We start from the raw sequence: 20000 nt of genomic DNA, 5'->3' as shown, positions 1-20000 counted from the left end.
TCTCTTTCTCTCTCTTTCTCTCTCTTTCTCTCACTATCTCTTTCTCTCTCTTTCTCTCACTATCTCTTTCTCTCTCTCTTTCTCTCTCTCTCTCTCTCTCTCTCTCTCTCTCTCTCTCTCTCTCTCTCTCTCTCTCTCTCTCTCTATCTCTTTCTCTCACTCCCACCCCCCCCCCTCTCTCTCTCTGTTTTTCTCACTCACTCTAACTCTGTCTCTCTTTCTGTAGTTCAGAGGTCAGGGCCAAAAGTGTTGTACTCTACGTGACTTCTGTCAAACTATTTGTTTGCACTTTAGCATGAATCTAGAGGAAAGGCAATAGCTGTGGGTTGTTTTGGAGCAAAAGAGAAACATATAACATCTGCTAGAATGAGAATTGCTAACTCCAAAAAGTCTGTTTGACAGACATACTGTAACAAACACTAACACCTCAAATAACTTTTATGAATAAACATTGAGAAAGGATTTATTAAGAATTTTTAAAGGCACATTCATGAAAGTTATTATGAAATGTTATATATGTTTTTTTAATATATATTTTTATTACAAAGATCTTAAAAGCAGTGGGTCAAATCCTTGCTCTGCTCACTGATCTCATTGTTAATCTCCTTTGGTTAATAACAAAGCCTTTTGACAACAGACATCTAGTCAGGAAGGAGGAATAGTCTTCTCAGCTCAACCTCGCCGTGCATCATTACACATTGATCAGAGACGAGAGGGAGAGAGAGAGATGTTTCACTATCTATTCAGGTAATGAGTCAAATCTGTCACGCAGAGAAAATCTTTTAACATGGACAAAGAGGAGAAGATGACCTAACTTGGAGTTTAATGAGAAGTCAAGAGCTTGGGTCTGAAGTCACACCCTACAGTAATTCCCTGCACAGTGTACTACTTTAGAACAGAGCTCTATGGGCCCTGGGCCAAAAGCAGTGTACTATAGATGAAATAGGCTGCCACTTCAGTCGCAGCCAAAACTAAGAAAGCTAAGAAAATGAAGACTTCCACTCCTCCACTCATGAAACGTGGACTACCCTCTGTGTATCTATAGCCTTTAATGGTCTTTATAAAACACGATTCATAGTGTTGGTGCATAGACTGATTATCGTAGAGAAATGCAGGGTACCAGCCAAAGCAAACAGCCCCGAAGCAGCACAGAGCTCCTGTGATGAGAATTAGATGTATCTTTTCAGCGAGGCGAGCGACGGACAAACGCACGCCGCAACGGGCCAGGGGCTTGTCAATGGAGCTCTATGTCCATTCGTAGGCGGAGTGTGTTTCTGTGTGTTTGGAGTCTGTGTGTGTGTGTGTGTGTTTGGGGTCTGTCTATGTATGTTTAAGAGGTGGTGTGTATTTGGGTCTTGTGGTACACCGCCTCTCAGTGAAGGCACTGTGTTATAGGGACCAGGGGGTGTAGGTAGAGATGTAGGGGTTGACTCTCAGTGAAGGCACTGTGTTAGGGACCAGGGGGTGAAGGTAGAGATGTAGGGGTTGACTCTCAGTGAAGGCACTGTGTTAGGGACCAGGGGGTGAAGGTAGAGATGTAGGGGTTGACTCTCAGTGAAGGCACTGTGTTAGGGACCAGGGGGTGAAGGTAGAGATGTAGGGGTTGACTCTCAGTGAAGGCACTGTGTTAGGGACCAGGGGGTGTAGGTAGAGACGTTTGGGGTTGACTCTCAGTGAAGGGACCAGGGGGTGTAGGTAGAGACGTTTGGGGTTGACTCTCAGTGAAGGGACCAGGGGGTGTAGGTAGAGACATTTGGGGTTGACTCTCAGTGAAGGGACCAGAGGGTGTAGGTAGAGACGTTTGGGGTTGACTCTCAGTGAAGGGACCAGGGGGTGTAGGTAGAGACGTTTGGGGTTGACTCTCAGTGAAGGGACCAGGGGGTGTAGGTAGAGATGTAGGGGTTGACTCTCAGTGAAGGGACCAGTGGCTGTAGGTAGAGATGTAGGGGGTTGACTCTCAGTGAAGGGACCAGGGGGTGTAGGTAGAGACGTTTGGGGTTGACTCTCAGTGAAGGGGCCAGCGGGTGTAAGATAGAGAAATAGGGGGCTGACTCTCAGTGAAGGGACCAGGGGGTGAAGGTAGAGATGTAGGGTGTTGACTCTCAGTGAAGGGACCAGGGGGTGTAGCTAGAGATGTACGGGGTTGACTCTCAGTGAAGACACTGTGTTAGGGACCAGGAGGTTTAGGTAGAGATGTAGGGGTTGACTCTCAGTGAAGGGACCAGGGGGTGTAGCTAGAGATGTAGGGGGATGACTCTCAGTGAAGGGACCAGGGGGTGTAGCTAGAGATGTAGGGGGATGACTCTCAGTGAAGGGACCAGGGGGTGTAGGTAGAGATGTAGGGGGATGACTCTCAGTGAAGGGACCAGGGGGTGTAGCTAGAGATGTAGGGGGATGACTCTCAGTGAAGGGACCAGGGGGGTGTAGCTAGAGATGTAGGGGGTTGACTCTCAGTGAAGGGACCAGGGCGTGTAGGTAGAGACGTAGGGGGTTGACTCTCAGTGAAGGGACCAGGGGGTGTAGGTAGAAATGTAGGGAGTTGACTCTCAGTGAAGGGACTGTGTTAGGGACCAGGGGGTTTAGGCAGAGACATACGGGGTTGACTCTCAGTGAAGGGACCAGGGGGTGTAGCTAGAGATGTAGGGGGTTGACTCTCAGTGAAGGGACCAGGGGGTGTAGGTAGAGACGTAGGGGGTTGACTCTCAGTGAAGGGACCAGGGGGTGTAGGTAGAAATGTAGGGAGTTGACTCTCAGTGAAGGGACTGTGTTAGGGACCAGGGGGTTTAGGCAGAGACGTACGGGGTTGACTCTCAGTGAAGGGACCAGGTGGTGTAGCTAGAGATGTAGGGGGTTGACTCTCAGTGAAGGGACCAGGGGGTGTAGGTAGAGATGTAGGGGGTTGACTCTCAGTGAAGGGACCAGGGGGTGTAGGTAGAGATGTAGGGGGTTGACTCTCAGTGAAGGGACCAGGGGGTGTAGCTAGAGATGTAGGGGGTTGACACTCAGTGAAGGGACCAGGGGGTGTAGGTGGAGACGTAGGGGGATGACTCTCAGTGAAGGGACCAGGGGGTGTAGGTAGAGACGTAGGGGGATGACTCTCAGTGAAGGGACCAGGGGGTGTAGGTAGAGACGTAGGGGGTTGACTCTCAGTGAAGGGACCAGGGGCTGTAGCTAGAGATGTAGGGGGTTGACTCCTGGACTGTGCTTGGGACATCAGAGCAGCCCAGTCTTTTTTAGTCCTGTCCTTCTCTGGCCAGATGCCATCAAGCTAAACTTGCTGGGCTTCAGTCAGAGCCAGACAGGGCCCGGGTTATTGAGGGTAGGGGGAGGAATGAAGGAGACAGACAGGCTTCTCTTTGGGGTCTGGTACCAAAGCCCCAAAGCCACAGAGTCTGTCTCAGGCACATTGCTCTGCGTGTCGCCTCTCCGCAGGTCTCGAATGGGGTACAATCCACTGTGGCGACCACCAGCTGGGTTTCAGTGGTTTCAGTCTTCAGCTCCACCAGTCAGCCAGCCAGCCAGCCAAATGCTCGCTGTGGAAGCAGCAAGCCGATCACTGCTCTGTGGGTTTCCAAACCAAAATAGCTCCCAGTAAGTGTGCTCTTCATTTCACTTTGGCTTAGAGGCTGCATGTCAAATTTTTTTCAAATGTATTTATATAGCCCTTTGTACATCAGCTGATATCTCAAAGTGCTGTACAGAAATGTGATGGAGTTTTCAGTCGACTTGAAAAATAAAACGTCTGTTTTCCCAAACCAAACCTAGGTATGCTCCACAGAGGAGGGGAGGGGGGGGTATATTTCCTGTAGCAGGGGGGCCAGGAGGATGTGTAGTTTCTCCCCATACCTCAGGGGGCAGTGTTGACTCACGCTGAGGCCTATTCACTGAAGCTGGTCTCATGTAGCCACGAGTCAGATCAGACCAGACAACGCATTCTTGCATATCGCGAAACGATAAAAAACTACTCTGAAGTTGATAGGAGAGAACTGGTCTAATGGCGCCAGGGATCTAACGATGTATCTCACGAGCTCTCTCACCATTGGTCCTTGCATCACGCCCATCTGTGCTCCGCCAGCCTTCTCGTCGAATCCTCCCGCCATCTGAGCAGCAAAGTTCTGTGGGAGGACAAAATGTCATCCATAAGACACTGTTATATGATCCCCCCCCAAAATAAAAATACCACACACACTCATCTCAATAGTAGGCATATTTCTGTCTTGGAAGTCTACTCTCAGACAGCACAGCACGTCTTAACAATGGAGCCCCTTACCTATTCTCTCCTTCCCTCTTCGCCCCTCTGCTCCCCTCCCTTCCCTCCCTTCCCTTCCCTTCCCTTCCATTCCCTTCCCTTCCCTTCCCTTCTCTTCCCTTCCCTTCCCTTCTCTTCTCTTCCCTTCTCTTCCCTTCCCTTCCCTTCCCCTCCTTCCCTCCCCTCCCCTCCTTCCCTCCCTTCCCTCACTTCCCTTCCCTTCCCTCCCTTCCTTCCCTTCCCTTCCCTTCCCTTCCCTTCCCTTCCCTTCCCTCCATTCTCTTCCCTCCCTTCCCTTCCCTCCCTTCCCTTCCCTTCCCTCCCCTTCTCTCCCTTCCCTTCCCTTCCCTTCCCTTCCCTTCCTTCCCTTCCCTTCCCTTCCCTTCCCTTCCCTTCCCTTCCCTTCCCTTCCCTTCCCTCCCTTCCCTTCCCTTCCCTCCCTTCTCTCCCTTCCCTTCCCTTCCCTTCCCTTCCCTTCCCTTCCCTTCCCTTCCCTTCCCTTCCCTTCCCTTTCCTTCCCTTCCCTTCTCTTCCCTTCCCTTCCCTTCCCTTCTCTTCTCTTCCTTCCTTCCCTTCCCTCCCCTCTTCCCTCCCTTCCCTTCCTTCCCTCCCTTCCCTTCCCTTCCTTCCCTTCCCTTCCCTTCCCTTCCCTTCCCTTCCCTTCCCTCCCTTCCTTCCCTTCCCTTCCCTTCCTCCCTTCCCTCCCTTCCCTTCCTTCCCTTCCTTCCCTTCCCTTCCTTCTCTTTCCTTTCTCTTCCCTTCTCTTCCCCTCCTTCTTCCCTTCTCTTCCCTTCCCTTCCTTCCCTTCTCTTCTCTTCTCTCTTTCTCTTCTCTTCTCTTCTCTTCTCTCTCTTCCCTTCCGCTTCCCTTTCTCTTCCCTTCTCTTCTCTTCTTCCCTTCCCTTCCTTCCCTTCCCTTCCCTTCCCCTCCTTCCTCCTTCCCTTCCTTCCCTTCCCTTCCCTTCCCTCCCTTCCCTTCCCTTCCCTTCCTTCCCTTCCCCTTCCTTCCCTTCCCTTCCTTCCCTTCCCTTCCTCCCTTCCCCTTCCCTCCTTCCCTTCCCTTCCCTTCCTTCCTTCCCTCCCTTCCCTTCCCTTCTCTTCCCTTCTCTCCCTTCTCTTCCCCTCCCTTCTCTTCCCCTTCTCGTTCCCCTCCCTTCCCTTCCCTTCCCTTCCCTTCCCTTCCCTTCCTTCCCTCCCTTCCCTTCCCTTCCCTTCCCTTCCTTCCCTTCCCTTCCCTTCCCTTCCCTTCCCTTCCTTCCCTCCCTTCCCTTCCCTTTCCCTTCCCTTCCCTTCCCTTCCCTTCCCTTCCCTTCCCTTCACTCCCTTCTCTTCCCTTCCCTCCCTTCCCTTCCCTTCCCTTCCCTCCTTCCCTTCCCTTCCCTTCCCTCCCTTCCTTTTTTCTGCAGAGATACTTACTCCTCCAAGGCCAGGGGGTCCATTAGGTCCTGGAGGTCCGGGGGGGCCGGGGGTTACCGGGGGTACCAGGCTCACCATCTCTGCCACGGGGCCCGGGGCTGCCCTGAGAGAGGAATAGGGCAGTTCATATCTTCTCTATATCACCAAAATCACAGCAGTGAGTATCTGCATGAATAAGAGCTTCCCTTTCAGGAAGTAGGAAATAAGACCAATAAAGGCCTGAAGTCACAACAACAGTAGAAATAGCCTGAAACAACATATCATACAGTATCTTCCATCTAAACAGAAAACTATTATATATATCCATGAACTATTATATATATATATATCCATGAACTATTATATATATATATATATATATATATATATATATATATATATATATATATATATATATATATATATATATATATATATATATATCCATGAATGTATCTTTAAATGGACAATAAAGCTTTTGAACTGTAAACTTTATCTCCTCAACTTTCAGATCAGCCATGTCCACGAGTAGGAGAAAGAGAAAGGCAGATCAGCCATGTCCACCAGTAGGAGAAAGAGAAAGGCAGATCAGCCATGTCCACCAGTAGGAGAAAGAGAAAGGCAGATCAAATCTAAGAAAATTTAGATGAAAAATAACAGTCACAAAATATGATGTAAGGTCTATACTTCAGATGAAAATGTTTCTCTCTCTCTCTCCTTCTCCCTCTCCCACTCCCCCTCTCCCCCTCTCTCTCTCTCTCTCTCTCTCTCTCTCTCTCTCTCTCTCTCTCCTTCTCCCTCTCCCCCTCCCCCTCTCTCTCTCTCTCTCTCTCTCTCTCTCTCTCTCTCTCTCTCTCCCTCTCTCTCCCTCTCCCCCTCTCTCTCTCTCTCTATCTCTCTCTAACTAAAGCTAAAATCCCCAGAAGAAATTGGACATGAACTCAATTCTTTCCAGCATTTATAATATGTATATATATATTATGTTTAAATAAAACATTAGGTCCAGAAAATGTTTGATTCAGTGGATCAGATTCACTTGACATCTGATTCCCAAACATTTCTGATTTGGCAACAACAACAAAAAGTATCTCGTCATTCATAAAAACAAATAAAACCTTTCACAGTGAAACATTTTTAGAAAGTCGAGAAATCTTTTCATCCAAGACAGTATCTATTTCCAGATGAATTGTGAACTCTAGTAATACCTATGATAAATCATTCTAACCTGGCCAGGCAGACTTAAAACCAAATGGAATCCTTTCCAAACACTTCCTGACAACTACATGAAGGATTGGCAAATATTCCCCTCAGTCTACGGATGATGACAATCCGCCATTTTCTCTGAGTCACTTTGTGAAAAACAGACAGTACAAAATGTTAAAATGTGTGATTCTTATCTCATGGTACACACTGTTCTGATACACCTCAATAGTACAATATAAAACGGTATGTTACTTAAATCACTGCAATCCTACTCCCAATAATAGGTGTTGTGGAGATGCAGCTCATTCAACAACCAGAAGAAGGAGTTGGTGGTGAAAAGTGCTTAAAACACACGTCCAGGGAAACCAGCCCACCACAGTCTATGGTCTGGGGAAACCAGCCCACCACAGTCTCTGGTCTGGGGAAACCAGCCCACCACAGTCTATGGTCCAGGAAAACCAGCCCACCACAGTCTATGGTCCAGAGAAACCAGCCCACCACAGTCTCTGGTCCAGGGAAACCAGCCCACCACAGTCTATGGTCCAGAGAAACCAGCCCACCACAGTCTATGGTCCAGAGAAACCAGCCCACCACAGTCTATGGTCCGGGGGAAACCAGCCCACCACAGTCTCTGGTCTGGGGAAATGAGCCCACCACAGTCTCTGGTCCTGAGAAACCAGCCCACCACAGTCTATGGTCTGGGGAAACCAGCCCACCACAGTCTATGGTCCAGGGAAACCAGCCCACCACAGTCTATGGTCCAGAGAAACCAGCCCACCACAGTCTATGGTCCGGAGAAACCAGCCCACCACAGTCTATGGTCCAGAGAAATCAGCCCACCACAGTCTATGGTCTGGGGAAACACGCCCACCACAGTCTCTGGTCTGGGGAAACCAGCCCACCACAGTCTATGGTCCAGGAAAACCAGCCCACCACAGTCTATGGTCCAGAGAAACCAGCCCACCACAGTCTCTGGTCCAGGGAAACCAGCCCACCACAGTCTATGGTCCAGAGAAACCAGCCCACCACAGTCTATGGTCCGGAGAAACCAGCCCACCACAGTCTATGGTCCAGAGAAATCAGCCCACCACAGTCTCTGGTCCAGGGAAACCAGCCCACCACAGTCTATGGTCCGGGGAAACCAGCCCACGAGTCTATGGTCCAGAGAAACCAGCCCACCAGTCTATGGTCCTGAGAAACCAGCCCACCACAGTCTCTGGTCTGGGGAAACCAGCCCACCACAGTCTATGGTCCAGAGAAACCAGCCCACCACAGTCTATGGTCTGGGGAAACCAGCCCACCACAGTCTATGGTCCTGAGACACCAGCCCACCAGTCTCTGGTCCAGGGAAACCAGCCCACCACAGTCTATGGTCCAGGGAAACCAGCCCACCACAGTCTATGGTCCAGAGAAACCAGCCCACCACAGTCTATGGTCCAGGGAAACCAGCCCACCACAGTCTATGGTCTGGGGAAACCAGCCCACCACAGTCTATGGTCTGGGGAAACCAGCCCACCACAGTCTCTGGTCCAGGGAAACCAGCCCACCACAGTCTATGGTCCGGGGAAACCAGCCCACCACAGTCTCTGGTCTGGGGAAACCAGCCCACCACAGTCTATGGTCCTGAGAAACCAGCCCACCACAGTCTATGGTCCTGCGAAACCAGCCCACCACAGTCTATGGTCCAGAGAAACCAACCCACCACAGTCTCTGGTCCAGAGAAACCAGCCCACCACAGTCTATGGTCCAGAGAAACCAGCCCACCACAGTCTATGGTCCAGAGAAACCAGCCCACCACAGTCTATGGTCCGGGGGAAACCAGGCCACGAGTCTATGGTCCAGAGAAACCAGCCCACCAGTCTAAGGTCCTGAGAAACCAGCCCACCACAGTCTCTGGTCCAGAGAAACCAGCCCACCACAGTCTATGGTCCAGGGAAACCAGCCCACCACAGTCTCTGGTCCAGGGAAACCAGCCCACCACAGTCTATGGTCCTGAGAAACCAGCCCACCACAGTCTCTGGTCCAGAGAAACCAGCCCACCACAGTCTATGGTCCAGAGAAACCAGCCCACCACAGTCTCTGGTCTGGGGAAACCAGCCCATCACAGTCTCTGGTCCTGAGAAACCAGCCCACCACAGTCTCTGGTCCAGAGAAACCAGCCCACCACAGTCTATGGTCCAGGGAAACCAGCCCACCACAGTCTCTGGTCCAGGGAAACCAGCCCACCACAGTCTATGGTCCTGAGAAACCAGCCCACCACAGTCTCTGGTCCAGAGAAACCAGCCCACCACAGTCTATGGTCCAGAGAAACCAGCCCAGCACAGTCTATGGTCCGGAGAAACCAGCCCACCACAGTCTCTGGTCTGGGGAAACCAGCCCATCACAGTCTCTGGTCTGGGGAAACCAGCCCACCACAGTCTCTGGTCTGGGGAAACCAGCTCAGCACAGTCTATGGTCCAGAGAAACCAGCCCACCACAGTCTATGGTCCAGAGAAACAAGCCCACCACAGTCTCTGGTCCAGAGAAACCAGCCCACCACAGTCTATGGTCCAGGGAAACCAGCCCACCACAGTCTATGGTCCAGAGAAACCAGCCCAGCACAGTCTATGGTCCAGAGGAACCAGCCCACCACAGTCTATGGTCCAGAGAAACCAGCTCAGCACAGTCTATGGTCCTGAGAAACCAGCCCACCAGTCTCTGGTCCAAGGAAACCAGCCCACCACAGTCTATGGTCCAGGGAAACCAGCCCACCACAGTCTATGGTCCAGAGAAACCAGCCCACCACAGTCTATGGTCCAGAGAAACCAGCCCACCACAGTCTATGGTCCGGGGAAACCAGCCCACCACAGTCTCTGGTCTGGGGAAACGAGCCCACCACTGTCTCTGGTCCTGAGAAACCAGCCCACCACAGTCTATGGTCTGGGGAAACCAGCCCACCACAGTCTATGGTCCAGGGAAACCAGCCCACCACAGTCTATGGTCCAGAGAAACCAGCCCACCACAGTCTATGGTCCGGAGAAACCAGCCCACCACAGTCTATGGTCCAGAGAAATCAGCCCACCACAGTCTCTGGTCCAGGGAAACCAGCCCACCACAGTCTATGGTCCGGGGAAACCAGCCCACGAGTCTATGGTCCAGAGAAACCAGCCCACCAGTCTATGGTCCTGAGAAACCAGCCCACCACAGTCTCTGGTCTGGGGAAACCAGCCCACCACAGTCTATGGTCCAGAGAAACCAGCCCACCACAGTCTATGGTCCAGGGAAACCAGCCCAACACAGTCTATGGTCTGGGGAAACCAGCCCACCACAGTCTATGGTCCTGAGACACCAGCCCACCAGTCTCTGGTCCAGGGAAACCAGCCCACCACAGTCTATGGTCCAGGGAAACCAGCCCACCACAGTCTATGGTCCAGAGAAACCAGCCCACCACAGTCTATGGTCCAGGGAAACCAGCCCACCACAGTCTATGGTCTGGGGAAACCAGCCCACCACAGTCTATGGTCTGGGGAAACCAGCCCACCACAGTCTCTGGTCCAGGGAAACCAGCCCACCACAGTCTATGGTCCGGGGAAACCAGCCCACCACAGTCTCTGGTCTGGGGAAACCAGCCCACCACAGTCTATGGTCCTGAGAAACCAGCCCACCACAGTCTATGGTCCTGCGAAACCAGCCCACCACAGTCTATGGTCCAGAGAAACCAACCCACCACAGTCTCTGGTCCAGAGAAACCAGCCCACCACAGTCTATGGTCCAGAGAAACCAGCCCACCACAGTCTATGGTCCAGAGAAACCAGCCCACCACAGTCTATGGTCCGGGGGAAACCAGGCCACGAGTCTATGGTCCAGAGAAACCAGCCCACCAGTCTAAGGTCCTGAGAAACCAGCCCACCACAGTCTCTGGTCCAGAGAAACCAGCCCACCACAGTCTATGGTCCAGGGAAACCAGCCCACCACAGTCTCTGGTCCAGGGAAACCAGCCCACCACAGTCTATGGTCCTGAGAAACCAGCCCACCACAGTCTCTGGTCCAGAGAAACCAGCCCACCACAGTCTATGGTCCAGAGAAACCAGCCCACCACAGTCTCTGGTCTGGGGAAACCAGCCCATCACAGTCTCTGGTCCTGAGAAACCAGCCCACCACAGTCTCTGGTCCAGAGAAACCAGCCCACCACAGTCTATGGTCCAGGGAAACCAGCCCACCACAGTCTCTGGTCCAGGGAAACCAGCCCACCACAGTCTATGGTCCTGAGAAACCAGCCCACCACAGTCTCTGGTCCAGAGAAACCAGCCCACCACAGTCTATGGTCCAGAGAAACCAGCCCAGCACAGTCTATGGTCCGGAGAAACCAGCCCACCACAGTCTCTGGTCTGGGGAAACCAGCCCATCACAGTCTCTGGTCTGGGGAAACCAGCCCACCACAGTCTCTGGTCTGGGGAAACCAGCTCAGCACAGTCTATGGTCCAGAGAAACCAGCCCACCACAGTCTATGGTCCAGAGAAACAAGCCCACCACAGTCTCTGGTCCAGAGAAACCAGCCCACCACAGTCTATGGTCCAGGGAAACCAGCCCACCACAGTCTATGGTCCAGAGAAACCAGCCCAGCACAGTCTATGGTCCAGAGGAACCAGCCCACCACAGTCTATGGTCCAGAGAAACCAGCTCAGCACAGTCTATGGTCCTGAGAAACCAGCCCACCAGTCTCTGGTCCAAGGAAACCAGCCCACCACAGTCTATGGTCCAGGGAAACCAGCCCACCACAGTCTATGGTCCAGAGAAACCAGCCCAGCACAGTCTATGGTCCAGAGGAACCAGCCCACCACAGTCTCTGGTCCAGAGAAACCAGCCCACCACAGTCTATGGTCCAGGGAAACCAGCCTAGCACTGTCTATGGTCCTTAGAAACCAGCCCACCAGTCTCTGGTCCAGAGAAACCAGCCCACCAGTCTATGGTCCTGAGAAACCAGCCCACCACAGTCTATGGTCCAGAGAAACCAGCCCACCACAGTATATGGTCCAGAGAAACCAGCCCAGCACAGTCTATGGTCCGGAGAAACCAGCCCACCACAGTCTCTGGTCTGGGGAAACCAGCCCACCACAGTCTCTGGTCTGGGGAAACCAGCTCAGCACAGTCTATGGTCCAGAGAAACCAGCCCACCACAGTCTATGGTCCAGAGAAACAAGCCCACCACAGTCTCTGGTCCAGAGAAACCAGCCCACCACAGTCTATGGTCCAGGGAAACCAGCCCACCACAGTCTATGTTCCAGAGAAACCAGCCCAGCACAGTCTATGGTCCAGAGGAACCAGCCCACCACAGTCTATGGTCCAGAGAAACCAGCTCAGCACAGTCTATGGTCCTGAGAAACCAGCCCACCAGTCTCTGGTCCAGGGAAACCAGCCCATCACAGTCTATGGTCCAGGGAAACCAGCCCACCACAGTCTATGGTTCAGAGAAACCAGCCCAGCACAGTCTATGGTCCAGAGGAACCAGCCCACCACAGTCTATGATCCAGAGAAACCAGCTCAGCACAGTCTATGGTCCTTAGAAACCAGCCCACCAGTCTCTGGTCCAGAGAAACCAGCCCACCAGTCTATGGTCCTGAGAAACCAGCCCACCACAGTCTATGGTCCAGAGAAACCAGCCCACCACAGTCTATGGTCCAGAGAAACCAGCCCAGCACAGTCTATGGTCCGGAGAAACCAGCCCACCACAGTCTCTGGTCTGGGGAAACCAGCCCACCACAGTCTCTGGTCTGGGGAAACTAGCCCACCACAGTCTCTGGTCTGGGGAAACCAGCTCAGCACAGTCTATGGTCCAGAGAAACCAGCCCACCACAGTCTATGGTCCAGAGAAACAAGCCCACCACAGTCTCTGGTCCAGAGAAACCAGACCACCACAGTCTATGGTCCAGGGAAACCAGCCCACCACAGTCTATGGTCCAGAGAAACCAGCTCAGCACAGTCTATGGTCCTGAGAACCAGCCCACCAGTCTCTGGTCCAGGGAAACCAGCCCACCACAGTCTATGGTCCAGGGAAACCAGTCCACCACAGTATATGGTCCAGAGAAACCAGCCCAGCACAGTTTATGGTCCAGAGGAACCAGCCCACCACAGTCTATGGTCCAGAGAAACCAGCTCAGCACAGTCATTGGTCCTGAGAACCAGCCCACCAGTCTCTGGTCCAGAGAAACCAGCCCACCAGTCTATGGTCCTGAGAAACCAGCCCACCACAGTCTATGGTCCAGAGAAACCAGCCCACCACAGTCTATGGTCCAGGGAAACCAGCCCACCACAGTCTACGGTCCAGAGAAACCAGCCCACCACAGTCTCTGGTCCAGAGAAACCAGCCCACCACAGTCTACGGTCCAGAGAAACCAGCCCACCACAGTCTCTGGTCCAGAGAAACCAGCCCACCACAGTCTATGGTCCAGAGAAACCAGCCTACCACAGTGTATGGTCCAGGGAAACCAGCCCACCACAGTCTATGGTCCAGGGAAACCAGCCCACCACAGTGTATGGTCCTGAGAAACCAGCCCACCACAGTCTCTGGTCCAGAGAAACCAGCCCACCACAGTCTATGGTCCTGAGAAACCAGCCCACCACAGTGTATGGTCCAGGGAAACCAGCCTACCACAGTCTATGGTTCAGGGAAACCAGCCCACCACAGTCTATGGTCCAGGGAAACCAGCCCACCACAGTGTATGGTTCAGGGAAACCAGCCCACCACAGTCTATGGTCCAGGGAAACCAGCCCACCACAGTCTATGGTTCAGGGAAACCAGCCCACCACAGTCTATGGTCCAGGGAAACCAGCCCACCACAGTGTATGGTCCTGACAAATGATGTCAGGAGCGTTCACCACTACACTCATTCCCTTTTCATTTTTTTTGGTGCAGACAAAGATTTAATAGTTGTAAATGTTTCTCTAAAAAAATTATGATCAATAAATGAATAAACTGGAAAGCAAATTGTGGACTGAAAATGTGAATTAAACCAATAACTGATAAAAAAAAAAAAAAAAAAAAAAAAACTATCCTCAAAGTTGATCCAAACATGCACTAGTATGGACTAGACCTAAGCACAATCTATTGCAATGTTTAACATAGCCAACTATGTGTCACCTGAGAGCCTAGTCCATGACCTCTGTTGACCTCTGTTGACCTCTGCTGAGGTAAAGAATGGTGGGAATCCATCATAAACACCAGGGTGTGATATAGGACATATTCCCAACCATAAACACCTTCCTTCCCAAGCCAAAGACTCATAGGGATGCATCCCAAAAGGCATCATATTCCCTATATAGTGCACTACTGTTGATCTCTATGGGACCTGGTCACAATGTACTCTAGTGCACTACTGTTGATCCCTATGGGACCTGGCCTGCCCAGAGGCTGCAGAAGGAACAGAGGAGGGCTGCACAGAGACATTTAGGGGGGGGGGGGGTAGTACATGTTATTTGGAGGGGTACTTTCAAAGGAGGGATGGGGAGGGTGGCGGGGGGGGGCACATCTGGTACTTGCTAAGCTTTATCGGTGCACCTGTCTGGGACTGAGTCTGTTTGCTAAACCTGACAGATTCACAGATGGTACGCATCGCAATTGTCACCCTCTTCCCTATTTAGTGCACTACTTTAGACCAGGGCCCATAAGGGGTAGAGCACTACTTTTGACCAGGGCCCATAGGGGTAGTGCACTACTTTTGACCAGGGCCCATAGGGGTAGTGCACTACTTTAGACCAGGGCCCATAGGGGTAGTGCACTACTTTGGACCAGGGCCCATAGGGGTAGTGCACTACTTTTGACCAGGGCCCATAGGGGTAGTGCACTACTTTTGACCAGGGCCCATAGGGGTAGAGCACTACTTTAGACCAGGGCCCATAGGGGTAGTGCACTACTTTAGATCATGACCCGTAGGGGTAGTGCACTACTTTAGACAAGGGCCCATAAGGGGTAGTGCACTACTTTAGACCAGGGCCCATAGGGGTAGTGCACTACTTTAGACCAGGGCCCATAGGGGTAGTGCACTACTTTAGATCAGGGCCCATAGGGGTAGTGCACTACTTTGGACCAGGGCCCATAGGGGTAGTGCACTACTTTAGATCAGGACCCGTAGGGGTAGTGCACTACTTTAGACCAGGGCCCATAGGGATTGTGCACTACTTTAGACCAGGGCCCACAGGGGTAGTGCACTACTTTAGACCAGGGCCCATAGGGGTAGTGCACTACTTTAGATCAGGACCCGTAGGGGTAGTGCACTACTTTAGACAAGGGCCCATAAGGGGTAGTGCACTACTTTAGACCAGGGCCCATAGGGGTAGTGCACTACTTTAGACCAGGGCCCATAGGGGTAGTGCACTACTTTAGATCAGGGCCCATAGGGGTAGTGCACTACTTTGGACCAGGGCCCATAGGGGTAGTGCACTACTTTAGATCAGGACCCGTAGGGGTAGTGCACTACTTTAGACCAGGGCCCATAGGGATTGTGCACTACTTTAGACCAGGGCCCATAGGGGTAGTGCACTACTTTAGACCAGGGCCCATAGGGGTAGTGCACTATATGGGAATAGGGTGTCATTTGGGAGACAACCAAGGTGATCAATGTGTATTGTCCCTGTCACGTAAAGTCGACCAGACTTATGTAAGTTAAAGCCTTTACTGTCCTAAGGCAAAGACTCAGTATGGCCTCGCTTTCAATAAACAACCCCATAACAATCCATGACCAACAAAAACAATCTGGGTCATGGAGTCCTTTTAACACACGGCGATCTATTCTGCCCCGAGCGGGGATCAAACTCAGAAGCCTCAGCACAACAAGACGTGTCCCATAAAAGCCAACCATCTTAGCCAACTGAGAAAGAGACTAGTCTGTCACTGTGTGAGTGACAGTTGGCCTTCACCATAGCGTGACGTATTAGAGGTTGATAGGATCTCTGTGGCGGTCTTCAGTGTGCTTCAGCCAACACACCACAGGTCAGTTTCCCATGCAGTCACAACAAAACAAAGAACCTCTAAGAGAACTCAAATGTCTCAATGAAATTAGTGTAGGCAGACTGGGGGAAATGTATTCACCTACCTGCCTGCCTGCCTACCTACTACCTACCTACCTACCTACCTACCTACCTACCTACCTACCTACCTACCTACCTACCTACCTACCTACCTACCACCCTACCTACCTACCACCCTACCTACCTACCTACCTACCTACCTACCTACCTACCTACCACCCTACCTACCACCCTACCTACCTACCTACCTACCTACCTACCACCCTACCTACCTACTACCTACCTACCTACCCACCTACCTACCTACCTACCTACCTACCTACCTACCTACCTACCTACTACCTACTTACCTACCTACCTACCTACCAACTACCTACCTACCTACCTACCTACCTACCAACCTACTACCTACCTACCTACTACCTACCTACCTACCTACTACCTACCTACCTACCTACCTACCGACCGACCTACCTACCTACCTACCTACCTACCTACCTACCTACCTACCTACCTAGCTACCGACCGACCTACCTACTACCTACCTACCTACCTACTTACCTACCTACCAACCTACCTACCAACCTACCTACCTACCTATCTACCTGCCTACCAACCTACCTACCTACCTACCTATCTACCTGCCTACCTACCTACCTACCAACCTACTACCTACCTACCTACCTATCTACCTACTACCTACCTACCTACTACCTACCTACCTACCTACCTACCTACCTACCTACCTACCTACCTACCTACCTACCTACCTACCTACTACCTACCTACCTACCTACTACCTACCTACTACCTACCTACTACCTACCTACCTACCTACCTACCTACCAACCTACCTACCTACCTACCTACCTACCTACCTACCTACTACCTACCTACCTACCTACTACCTACCTATGTACCTACCTACTACCTACCTACCTACCAACCTACCTACCTACCTACCTACTACCTACCTACCTACCTACCTACCTACCTACCTACCTACCTACCTACCTACCTACTACCTACCTACGTACCTACCTACTACCTACCTACTACCTACCTACCTACTACCTACCTACTACCTACTACCTACGTACCTACCTACTTCCTACCTACGTACCTACCTACCTACCTACCTACTACCTACCTACGTACCTACCTACCAACCCACCTACTACCTACCCACGTACCTACCTACCAACCGACCTCTAAGATCATTATACATAAACAGACAACGACACAGAACCATAGAGTAGCCTGGGGCCAAAAAGGAACATGTCTCATTAAAACTACTATATTAAATTACAAACCTAAAGAAACAACCTCCAATGTGGCAGACATTTTACTTGTACATTTAGCATATACACTCTTACAACATTGCAACTTACAGGAGCAATTATGGTTTAAGAGACATGCTCAAGGGTACATCATCAGATGTTTACACCTAGTCAGCTCAGGGATTTCAACTAGCCACCTTTTGGTTACTGGCCCAACACACTAACCACTAATCTACCCTGCCAACCCTTAACCACTAGGATACCCTGCCTCATCCTAACCACTAGGATACCCTGCCACCCCTTAACCAATAGGATACCCTGCCACCTCTTAACCACTAGGATACCGTGCCAACCCTTAACCACTAGTCTAGCCTGCCAACCCTTAACCACGAGTCTACCCTGCCAACCCTTAACCACTAGTCTACCCTGCCAACCCTTAACCACTAGGATACCCTGCCGCCCCTTAACCAATAGGATACCCTGCCACCCCTTAACCACTAGGATACCCTGCCGCCCCTTAACCAATAGGATACCCTGCCACCCCTTAACCACTAGGATACCCTGCCAACCCTTAACCACTAGTCTACCCTGCCAACTCTTAACCAATAGGATACCCTGCCACCCTTTAACCACTAGGTACCCTACCTCCTCTTAACCACTAGGATACCCTGCCAACCCTTAACCACTAGTCTAGCCTACCAACCCTTAACCACTAATCTACCCTGCCAACCCTTAACCACTAGTCTACCCTGCCTCCTCTTAACCACTAGGATACCCTGCCACCCCTTAACCACTGGGATACCATGCCAACTCTTAACCACTAGGATACCCTGCCAACTCTTAACCACTAGGATACCCTGCCAACCCTTAACCACTAGTCTACCCTGCCAACCCTTAACCACTAGGATACCCTGCCAATCCTTAACCACTAGTCTACCCTGCCTCCTCTTAACCACTAGGATACCCTGCCACCCCTTAACCACTAGTCTACCCTGCCAACCCTTAACCACTAGGATACCCTGCCACCTCTTAACAACTAGGATACCCTGCCAACCCTTAACCAATAGGATACCCTGCCACCTCTTAACCACTAGGATACCCTGCCTCCTCTTAACCAATAGTCTACCCTGCCTCCTCTTAACCACTAGGATACCCTGCCTCCTCTTAACCACTAGGATACCCTGCCACCTCTTAACCACTAGGATACCCTGCCACCCCTTAACCACTAGGATACCCTGCCACCTCTTAGCCACTAGGATACCCTGCCACCCCTTAACCACTAGTCTACCCTGCCTCCTCTTACCCACTAGGATACCCTGCCGCCCCTTAACCACTAGGATACCCTGCCAACTCTTAACCACTAGGATACCCTTCCACCTCTTAACCACTAGGATACCCTGCCAACCCTTAACCACTAGTCTACCCTGCCAACCCTTAACGACTAGGATACCCTGCAAACCCTTAACCACTAGTCTACCCTGCCTCCTCTTAACCACTAGGATATCTTGCCGCCCCTTAACCACTAGGATACCCTGCCAACTCTTAACCACTAGGATACCCTGCCACCTCTTAACCACTAGGATACCCTGCCAACCCTTAACCACTAGTCTACCCTGCCAACCCTTAACCACTAGTCTAACCCTGCCTCCTCTTAACCAATAGGATACCCTGCCACCCCTTAACCACTAGGATACCCTGCCGCCCCTTAACCAATAGGATACCCTGCCGCCCCTTAACCAATAGGATACCCTGCCACCTCTTAACCACTAGGATACCCTGCCGCCCCTTAACCAATAGGATACCCTGCCGCCTCTTAACCAATAAGATACCCTGCCACCGCTTAACCAATAGGATACCCTGCCGCCACTTAACCAATAGGATACCATGCCGCCTCTTAACCAATAGGATACCCTGCCTCCTCTTAACCAATAGGATACCCTGCCACCCCTTAACCAATAGGATACACTGCCTCATCTTAACCAATAGGATACCCTTCCTCCTCTTAACCACTAGGATACCCTGCCACCCTTTAACCAATAGGATACCCTGCCAACTCTTAACCAATAGGATACCCTGCCGCCTCTTAGCCAATAGGATACCCGGCCTCCTCTTAACCAATAGGATACCCTGCCGCCCCTTAACCAATAGGATACACTGCCTCATCTTAACCAATAGGATACCCTGCCTCCTCTTAACCACTAGGATACCCTGCCACCCCTTAACCGATAGGATACCCTGCCAACTCTTAACCAATAGGATACCCTGCCGCCTCTTAACCAATAGGATACCCTGCCGCCTCTTAACCAATAGGATACCCTGCCTCCTCTTAATCAATAGGATACCCTGCCGCCCCTTAACCAATAGGATACACTGCCTCATCTTAACCAATAGGATACCCTGCCTCCCCTTAACCACTAGGATACCCTGCCGCCTCTTAACCAATAGGATACCCTGCCAACTCTTAACCAATAGGAATACCCTGCCGCCTCTTAACCAATAGGATACCCTGCCGCCTCTTAACCAATAGGATACCCTGCCGCCCCTTAACCAATAGGATACCCTGCCTCCTCTTAACCAATAGGATACCCTGCCGCCTCTTAACCAATAGGATACCCTGCCACCTCTTAACCAATAGGATACCCTGCCTCCTCTTAACCAATAGGATACCCTGCCTCCTCTTAACCAATAGGATACCCTGCCAACTCTTAACCAATAGGATACCCTGCCGCCCCTTAACCAATAGGATACCCTGCCAACTCTTAACCAATAGGATACCCTGCCGCCTCTTAACCAATAGGATACCCTGCCGCCTCTTAACCAATAGGATACCCTGCCGCCTCTTAACCAATAGGATACCCTGCCTCCTCTTAA

General features: G+C 51.5%; 1 protein-coding gene across 1 annotated transcript in view; it reads right to left on the bottom strand.

Moving 5' to 3' along the window:
• Positions 1-20000, bottom strand: part of LOC109879967 (collagen alpha-1(II) chain) — a 108447-nt gene that overhangs the window by 76181 nt on the left and 12266 nt on the right. The window contains 3 exon segments of the mRNA XM_074933816.1: positions 4038-4115; positions 5665-5715; positions 5717-5767. Of these exon segments, the coding sequence (XP_074789917.1) occupies positions 4038-4115; positions 5665-5715; positions 5717-5767 (180 nt within the window).

This window comes from Oncorhynchus kisutch, linkage group LG1 (assembly GCF_002021735.2).
Source record: "Oncorhynchus kisutch isolate 150728-3 linkage group LG1, Okis_V2, whole genome shotgun sequence".
NCBI lineage: Eukaryota > Metazoa > Chordata > Actinopteri > Salmoniformes > Salmonidae > Oncorhynchus > Oncorhynchus kisutch.
This window is presented reverse-complemented; position numbering and strand designations above follow the sequence as displayed.